This window comes from Ictidomys tridecemlineatus, chromosome 3 (genome assembly GCF_052094955.1).
Source record: "Ictidomys tridecemlineatus isolate mIctTri1 chromosome 3, mIctTri1.hap1, whole genome shotgun sequence".
Classification (NCBI taxonomy): domain Eukaryota; kingdom Metazoa; phylum Chordata; class Mammalia; order Rodentia; family Sciuridae; genus Ictidomys; species Ictidomys tridecemlineatus.
The window spans coordinates 21,147,833-21,157,998 of NC_135479.1; the positions used below are offsets into that span (position 1 = coordinate 21,147,833).

Sequence of the window (10,166 nt, forward strand, 5' to 3'; positions counted from 1 at the left end):
ATCTTGTCTTTGAACACCCCACCTCCTTACCTCCTCTCTCCCCATAGATGAAGACCTTCTTTCACTGCTGACCATTAGGTCAAATGGAGAGGGATTGATGTCACTCCACTAAGCTGGGTCTTGTGATTTTAATAAGCCCACAACAGGCCCAGTAATGCCACAGGCACATCCTGGCCTCCATGCTCTGCCTCTGCATGGCTCTCTCACTCCTATCCACGTGTGAATTTGCTAGTAATATACCAACTGCCATGTTGACCTGACTAGTTCTCTCCACAATTTCCTTTGTAACTCTTGGGCACCAGGTCATCGAATTCAAGAACTCATGGGTTGATTTTAATATTTCTACCTTACAGATTTTCACAGTCTTTCTCTTCATTGTTCCATTAAGTTTTTCTTTTATAATTATTAATCCCCACTTTTTCCTTTGGTATATTTCTATGCCAAAATAAACCACCACCTTCCTGAATGGGAAATTCAGTGTGATCGTGTTCTTCTCTAAGTTTCTGTTTGATCTGGGCAATTGTATTTTACCCCCACTGTAGGAGAGAGCAGGGCTGTCAATTTTACGTGAGATGTCAAGACACATTTATCACAGCCTCGTTGTCACTACAGTCTCTTTAGTGGCTAAAAAATGAGAATAAAAAGCTTTTTGGAAAGACTATAAACAATGTTGTAGGGAACAACATCTTCTGATCTGTTACGTATCTCTGAGCTGTTTATAATAACTATATGAATAACAGACTGGATGTCTGTTGCTGGGAGCAATTGGTGATCTAGAAAAGCAATACAAGCTGAAGGTGCAGCTAAAGTGAGAAATCCCAGGATTAATGTGAAAGACAGAGTTTTCATGACAGAATATAAAGCCTCATCTCCTGTAGCCAGAGGCTGGATGAAGCTGAGGACCAAGCCTAGGATTTAATACGAGAGTAGCTGAACTTTAGAGTGTTTTCTTTCTCAGACCATTTGCCATGCCAAGGTCAAGGCTACAAATGGGAAAGTACAAGACTTGGAGACACAGGATGGGAATGTCCGAGTTGATGCAATTGAAGATCTTGGATTCCCCTACTTCCCTGAATTCTCTGGGCTTGCAGAAGTGGTTGCTTTTCCTTGTTGATGTCGAGGACCGCCCTTTTTCATAAAGATGATGTAGAAGCATCAGTCTTGAAAAATAACTCAGGCTTCCCTCACTGTCTTCTCCCTCCTCTCCTCTTGGCCACACACCAATGATGAGAATTAAGTTACATGAACTTCACCCAGAGATCAGCTGAGCCTGCTAATAGGAGAAAAACCCCCAAAGACCCTTAGGACTCTACAACTATATCATGGGGAGCGCTGTGCTTCTGCACTGGGGCAGTTGGGGGCAGGGGGGCCACATAGTATCCAGTTGTCTCTGTGATATTAGCAGCTGATGCTGATCATCACCTAGAACCATCATTTCATGAAGCATGGAAAAAACTGTGATATTGCAAATGTGTTATTGTCATTGATTACCCGGGACAATTCCACAGGGAAACATCCTCTGATGAATCCTCTCATTATGCTCTGATGGATGTATGGTTACACTGAAGAAAATGATTCTAATTATTCTCCATTTATTTACTGGTGCGTATCATCCAAGTGTGACTAAGTGAGTGCTTTTCCTCCTTTAAAAAAAAAAAAAATTCCTGCCAATAAGAACTCATAGATTTCAGTAGATTGATGGGGAATTAGTTCATTCCAGCTCACGTCTCTTGTGATGCTCAAACAAGTAACTTCAAGTTGGCTCCCAAGTCCTTTTGACCAGAATCTAGTAGACTCTGAAGGTTTTCCTGGTTTTTATATAACAAAATATTCCAGACTTATTTGTACATTTCCTTCCCCAGACATAATCAGCCACCTTTCCTTGGAGCCCTGATTCCTTTTAGTGGAAAGTGACCTGTAAAACCATAAATTGAAATGTGAAAGTGCGTGTAAGTTCATTTTTTTCTCATCTCAGTTTTTTCAGTGTTCAGAGTTAGAAAATATTGTTTAAAGGATAAGCTATATCACAGGTTACTGCAAAGAACTCGAGGGTTTTATTTAACACCCAACCTCTCAGCCTACACATCTCCTTTCTCCTGTGCCCAAAACAATACTTCTCTGTCACAGTGACCCATAATTCCTTCCTGCACAATGCCTGTACAACAACCTTGGAATGACATTGCCAATACCAAGAGCACCAATCTGATGGCTGAAAACAAACTTGAGATTCTTATTAAGGTTTTCAAAAAAACCTTTTTGTTCTCGAGATAATTACTTTCCCTGAAGTTAACCTGGATGTATGGTGAGTTTGCATCATCATGGCTGTTATCATTGTTTTTGTGACCTTGGGAGACTTTTGAAGTTTGATTTTGTTTTATAATTGTGCCCAATACTTACATGGATCCAAAGAGAAAGCTTCAGAGCATGGTCTGTTCAAGAAATCTAGCACCTACCTGTATTTTCTCCACCCTCTTCCTTTCACCCTCTCTCTGAAAGGAAGAAAACAAATTATGTTTGATACTCCCATTTTTTAATTTTTTTCTCTTATTTCAGCTTCATTAGATATGACAGATCTTCAATAAACTACTTATTTAAAGTGCACAATTGGAGGTTTCGATATTCAGGTGTACTTAAGAACCAACTCCAGCATCAAGGTAATGAACATTCATCATCTCCTTTGAAATTCCTCCCCATTCCACAACTCCAGGAAACAAATGATCTGCTGTCACTATCAGTTTGCTTGCATTTTTCTATAACTGTACATAAATGGAATTAAATATTGTGTACATTTCTTACCTAACTTTACTCTCAGCATATTGAGATTCAAGGTGTCATATATATCAATATTTGATTCCTTTTGATTTTTTAGAAATTTTTCTTTACAAGGACATATTGGTTTGTTTATCCATTCACCCTGTTGAATTGTTTCCAGATTTTTTTTTCTGTTACAAATACAGTTGCCATAAATACTTGTGAACAAATATTTATTTAGACATATGCTACTCCATCTTAACCAGAAGCAGAAATCCCTTTTTCTGATGTTCTTATTTCTATGTTATTTTATATTTGTAACCTGAGTTTTTTAGACATATTGTACCATATGATATACATTTTTTCCATGTGCTTAATCATCTCTTAACAATATATTCCTGGAGATGACTTCATAGTAGCATATAGAGATACACCTGATTCCATTTTTACACATTTTAGAAATGTGCCATGGTTTATTCATCAGTACCCCAATGAAGGACCCAGGTTATATCCAGTTTTTTGTTGCTATTTTGTTTTATTCTTACAGATAGAACTGTTATGGATAATTTTGTGCAACATCTCTTTATAGTATATCTTCGGGATACTTTATAGAATTGAGATAACTACATCAAAGAATAATGCTGCTAGTTATAGTCAAATCCTCACAAGAAAAGTGTGAGTGTGCTAATTTCCACATTATCCACTGTCAAATTGTCAAATTTTGAATTTTTGACCATTTAACAGGTCAGAAGTGGTATTCCACATTACTTTACTTCTCTTATTATATATGTATATGTGGTGAAAAAAGTCTATATTTCATTTTCTCATTAGAAAGTTTATCTTTTTTCTAATCTAGTATTTTTTTAATCATTTTTTTTATGTGCTGCTGAAAATCAAACCCAGTGCCTCACATGTGCAAGGCGGGCGCTCTACCACTGAGCTATGGCTCCAGCCCTCTAATCTAGTTTTAGAAGTCCTTTACATATGATTAATCCTTTACCTATAATATACAAGTATTTTTTTTTTCATTTAGTCACTTGTGTTCTCATTTTGTCTAGGATGGTTTCTTATCTTGCATTTTTAAATTACAAATGATGTCTTGTAACTATCAGGAAGGACCTAATTGCAAAAAGTCTATGTGTACATATGTATAAAATAGAAACATGTTAAATTGAGGATCTTCTTTAATAATGAGGCCTCTTGTTACCTCTACTGTCCCTTTGTAATTGACTGATGGATTTCCTCGAAACACCTATTGTTCCAATACTTTCCACGCTACACCACACTAGACATCATTCACCCTTATAATACAACTAAGACCTTAATGTTCTACTGTGCTTCCTGTTACTCCCCCAGCCCATGTCAAATAATATTTGCAAGGCCAACATGTTTGCACAGAGCTTTCTTCCCTTGAGTGATGATATGATAGCCAGTCTCTATATAAATTCAAAAACATTATTAAAATCTCCCCATCTTACCTGTTGAGCACAACTTTTCCCTACTTTCCCAGACACCCTATCTGTACAGGTTATTGACCCAGGCAAATGCCAAAAACATACTCCCATTCAACCATGCACTTGTTGAATGCTTTTTCATTCTTATCCATCCAAGTCGATTTTATTTTAATATGTTAAAGACTGAGTAAATGCCCTGTATTTCCAATAAATCTTACTTTCACTTAACCAACCTTCACCCAAGGCCTTTACTAGGCACCATGATAATAACTGTGAGTAAGCCATTTTTATGAGACTATGACCTTGGAGGCTTTATAAAAAGACTGGAAAAAGGAGATCTAAAACAATGATGATAAAGCATGATAGTCTAGAGCACATACACATTTGGAAACAGAAGAGAAGAAAAATTCATTTTAAGTTTAGTAGATGTCAAGAAAATATTGGAAATGAGTGAATATGCTAAGGTGACTGTAAGGGTCCGGCGGAGTGTCGGAGGGAGAGATCACACAAGAGATCGGCTTCATGCAATTGCAGGGGGAAGTTTTATTGAACCAGTATGCTGGGGCTCTGTGCCCACTCAAGAAAGGAGAGCAGCCCAGAGCCCAGAGCAGAGGTCAAGCAGAGCTTAAGTACACTTTTTGGGGAGGGCAGGGGGCTTTGCATACATCAGAACAAATCATCAGGAGGTGCGGGAAAATTGAACAACAACTCTGAGACAGGATTAGTACATTCATTGGTGGGGACAGTCTGGGCAGGGGTGATTAGTCACTCCTGAGTGGGGTACACATTTAAACTGATTGGTTTTGGAGCCTGGATGCTTACGTGCCAGGCTACTTGGAGCCCTTAGCTAATAAACAACCAGGGAATCAATGGGAATATTTACTGGGCAGTTCAGGTATTGTCCTAACAACTACAGAGATTACAGGTTCCGGGGGTAGTAGAGGAATTTTAACAATACCTGGCCTATTATTATTATTTTTTTTTTAGCCCAAGCCTTTCAATGTAGAAACTTTACAATGCCCAGTCTTTTACACTTTAACTCAGACTCTTGCAGCTTAGAATCAGCTTAGAAATTTTACCTTTACAGTGGCAAAGGAGAAAGCAACATTCTAGGCAAAAGGAATATTCCAGGCATGAGAAATGGCATGGGCTATCATTCTTCACACCTTCCTTGAACCTCTTAGGAGGGACTCACCATCCCAATTGACTGTGTGCTTCAGTCTATCTGGACCTCAGTGACCTCATGTGTAAAGAATTAAGAAAAATTCTGTCCACCAGATTGAGCCCTTGTGAAGTGTAAACAAGAAAGCAATTATAGAGGACTCAGAAATATTTCTGACACACAGTAGGTGCTCGGCAAAGTCTAATTAGTATGAGCTCACCTTTCATTGGGAATGTATAAATTTTAATACACATTGCTATTTTGTTTACTAATAAAACAGTCCTCTAAAATAGTTGCCAAACTCTTTCCTATGTATATCATTTGCCTTGAGTTTATAGGACAGAGATTAAAGTTTCTCCTTTATTTATCTCATTATTGAATAAAATATCTCCAACATACATTGTTGAGAGAAAACAGTTCAGACTATGAAACAATATAATTTTATTTACATTTCAGTTATAACATGCTCTTTGGATATATTGACTTACCAAAATATAGGTCCAAAATGTTTCCTTATGATACTCTACTTTTGAAAAACAACTTATCATTCAAATTTTAATATTTTTTAAAAGGACCCATCATGTCAATGTGATTTTTTACTATTTAAAAGTGATGAATCCATTGCATTATAACTCTTCAAACTGAATAGACTCAGAAAGACAAAATAGATAGGAACATCACTGGAATCCTTTACACCTCCCTGAGCATCCAGAAAATCCAAAGGAATCACAGCATTCCTCATTGCACACAAGCTACCTCCCACACACCTCCAAAATATGGGTCTTTCAACTATTTTCATGTCAGAATTACATATTACTTGCTTTTAACTTTTTTCAAAGCAGAGGGGATTTAATCACCATAAAATCTATTTCCCGTATATTTTCTGGAGGTGAATACATAAATGAAAAACAAACATTAAATCCAATGAAAGTTATGTAAGGGGTCTACCTTATCAGACAGATGAAAAATGGAGCTGCTTCACATGACTTCACCAAATTGGAGAGCTCATAATACAACAGGAAAAAGAAATGCTATCTTTTCTATAAATGGCGATGTTTACCAGATAAACACAATTATCCAATTAACTAAACTAAATGATCTTTTCTTAGTATACACAAGATCCTTCACATGATCATAGTAGCCCTCAGCAGGGTATAAAAGCAAGAGAGAGCAAGGAAAGATCAAACCTGAACACTCACCCACTTGGAAACCCACCCAGAACCTCCAATCTCTGACACCATGTGCAACTCCTCTTGTGGCTCCTGCTGCTCTGGCCAGGGCTATGGCTGCTGCCAGCCCAGGTGCTGCCAGACCACCTGCTGCAGGACCACCTGCTGCCGCCCCAGCTGCTGTGGCTCCAGCTGCTGCAGGCCCTGCTGTGTGTCCAGCTGCTGCCACCCCTCTTGCTCTGGTGGGTCCAGCTGCTGTGGCTCCAGCTGCTGCCGCCCCTGCTGCTGCATCTCCAGCTGCTGCCGCCCCTCCTGTGACTCCTGCTGCTGCCAGACCTGCTGCCGCCTGCGTCCAGTCTGTGGCAATGTCTCCTGCCACACCACCTGCTATCGCCCCACCTGTGTCATCTCCACCTGCCCCCGCCCCATGTGCTGTGCCATCCCTGACTGCTGAATCTTGTCTTTGAACACCCCACCTCCTTACCTCCTCTCTCCCCACAGATGTAGATCTTCCTTTAAAAAAAAAAAAAATGTCATGCCCAAGACATAAGCCAATCTCATTCCTCGTTATTCTGAATATTTCACATCCTGAATTTTGTCCAAACTCCTCACCTTGCAAATGAATTCACTGAGGATCTCCTAATAATTTAACACATTACCTCCAACATTTTTCCCTTCATCTTCAGGACGTCCATTCATCATGCTTAAAGAATTTGAGATTGCTTCTGTCACCTGTAGGGCCGTAGATGTTTAACACCTCTGACATTGAAATCCAATCAAGCATCACTTTATGTTCCTTTGCCAGGATTTTCTTGTACCTTGTTATTCCTATATGAAAAAAAAATAAACTTCCATTCTATTGTCATTGAAAATTGAATGTGGTTGTTACTCTTTCTTTTTCCCTATAAATTTTTATTTTATTTATCTATTTTTGCAGCAGTGGGGATGGAATCCAGGGGCACTCCACCACTGAGCTACATCCCCCATCCATTTCTTTTTTTTTTTTTTTTTTTTTGAGATGTCATTGCTAAGTTACGGAGAGCAGCCTGGAACTTGTACAGATCCCCCTGCCTCAGCCTCTGAAGCTAGTGGGATTACAGGTGTGCACCACCATGCCTCCTCCTCTTACTTTTTCTTCCTCCTCTTACTTTCCATAATTCCTCACTTGCGTCTCCTAAAATCACCCCTCAAGTATACTATTTGCACTCAAGTCTCTGTCCCAAGTTCTGCACTTTTGTATAAAATAAAAATGAAGACAATAGATGTTCAGCAAGTAAATTTGGTCGACTGATATCAAACTGGTAATGATGCCTTTTTTTTTTTTTTCCTAGCAATAAAAGTAAAACAGGGAAGTCAGAAGGTGAAGGACTGGTGCTATCATTTGGTGTTTCCCGCCTTCTTGGCTTCTTCTGTGTGGATATGGGCATTTCAGTGAAGCACAGTATTCATGGATGTCTATAAACAAGTCTCAATGCAAACAGAGTCTTAACTTCCACAACTTTTCACATGTCATTTATCAGGTGACATGTTACCACAAAAATGCAGTTTTCCTTAGATGGAACTGCAATCTGTTTGTCTGGAATATTCCTTTTCTTTGCTCCAGCAGTCAAAAGATACTTCATTCGCTCCAAAACACTTATGGCCAGTGTCCTCTCTCTCCACCTTATGGTAACAGAAATAAATGCCATAGCCCAGGACTTCAGGGTATTAGGATTGCACCTGGGGGAATGGCAGAAGTCAGTAATGAATTAGAAACACAAGACAAAGAATAATGATAGAGGTCTTATTAGGACAGTAGCTTATCAGGAAAGATATTGAGAAGGAAGCACTTCAGCTGGGTCATGACAGACGAGTAGGTTTGCAGAGCTGACGAGGAACAAAAAACATTCCCGGAAATTCAACAGCTTCAGCAAAGGCTTGCAAGTTTTATTCTTCACCCCTTCACTGACCACTTGGAGACATACAAGTTTTTGTTTAATCTTGAACAACTTTTAAGTTTGTTTTAACCTTTCTGTGTGTCTTTGGACTCTTCCACTAAAAGAGTAAGGACACTATTTCATAGGGCTGCAATAAAGATTAAAAACAATATGGATTAAAAAATGTTCAGCACAAAGCCTGACACAGTGAACCTGTCACTATGAGGCGCACACACTGAGGATGCATGGAACGCATCCACAAACTGTATATTTTTATTTTAGTTGTGAAATTAAAGTAATTGTAATTCTTTAATTTTTGCCACACTGTTTTCTGGTGTGGATCTTATACAAGTACCCCCAGGAAAGACATGAGGGGTTATCTGTTCTGTTTTCAGAGGAGCCAATAGGATATCTTGAATACATATTTATTGAAAACTTACTGATTCTAGAAATCAACAAATGCTCCTATGAAAGAAAAATTCATTGTGCAATTTTAGCAATAAAAAAAAAAAAAAACTCCCTGCTCCGACGGCTATTCTGGAAGACATACAGCAAAAATGTGTTTTGATTATGTGAAAACCATGAGTCATTGCCAAGTGCTTCAGCTGAAGACCCTGAAATGAGACCTGACACAGAGCTTGGAACTTCCTCGGGTCTGACCCTGACCTTCTAAGGTGGCCACACAAAAAATCACCATCATCCTCATGACAGATGGGACATCCTCCTCCCAAATGGGCCTTTTCTTCTAGTTCCTTTCCAACATTTCACGTGACCGGAAAATTCTTCAACAACAAAAGATACATTTGAATTATGAAAAACATCCTCTATGATTTGCATACAGATAGGAGGAAATATTACATCTGAAAAAAAAATATGTCAGAATGTCCATTCTTGAGTACTTCATAAAAGACCACTGCATAGGTCGAGGTCAAATGTGACACCCACTAAGGAAAAAATGTCAAAAATGTTTCAGTGGGAAACACAGGAGCACAACAGGAAAAGGAGATATGCTATTTTCTTTCTTTGGAGTACTTAATTAGAAACATTCTATTATGTAATTAAATAATTAAGTTTTCCAGGAAGGTAAATAACAACAAGGAAATAATGACATGGTGAAAGAGAAGTTTGGTGGGATATAAAAGGGGGTGTGGTCCAAGAAGACTTTCAAACCCAAGAATTCACTCTCCTGGAAACCCACCCAGAACCTCCAGTCTCTGACACCATGTGCAACTCCTCTTGTGGCTCCTGCTGCTCTAGCCAGGGCTATGGCTGCTGCCAGCCCAGGTGCTGCCAGACCACCTGCTGTAGGACCACCTGCTGCCGCCCCAGTTGCTGCAGCCCCTGCTGTAGTGGGTCCAGTGGCTATGGTGGTTCTAGTGGCTGTGGCTCTTGCTGCTGCCACCCCATCTGCTGCAGGACCACCTGCTGCCGCCCCAGCTGCTGTGGCTCTAGCTGCTGCAGGCCCTGCTGTGTGTCCAGCTGCTGCCACCCCTCTTGCTCTGGTGGGTCCAGCTGCTGTGGCTCCAGCTGCTGCCGCCCCTGCTGCTGCATCTCCAGCTGCTGCCGCCCCTCCTGTGACTCCTGCTGCTGCCAGACCTGCTGCCGCCTGCGTCCAGTCTGTGGCAATGTCTCCTGCCACACCACCTGCTATCGCCCCACCTGTGTCATCTCCACCTGTCCCCGCCCCATGTGCTGTGCCATCCCTGACTGCTGA

The 10,166-nt window shown here is 40.0% G+C and overlaps 1 protein-coding gene across 3 annotated transcripts; it reads left to right on the plus strand.

Annotated features, from left to right (window-relative positions):
- Positions 1-6,606: 6,606 nt before the first annotated feature.
- LOC101972751 (uncharacterized) lies at positions 6,607-10,166 on the plus strand. 3 transcript variants are annotated; one of them, XM_078041232.1, is made up of 2 exons: positions 6,607-6,891; positions 9,732-10,166. In XM_078041232.1, exons 1-2 carry the CDS (start codon positions 6,607-6,609, stop codon positions 10,164-10,166), a joined length of 720 nt encoding a protein of 239 aa, XP_077897358.1. The 3 variants fall into 3 exon arrangements, with proteins under 3 accessions (XP_077897358.1, XP_077897359.1, XP_077897360.1); XM_078041233.1 differs by having other exon boundaries at positions 6,607-6,825; XM_078041234.1 differs by having other exon boundaries at positions 6,607-6,782; positions 9,710-10,166.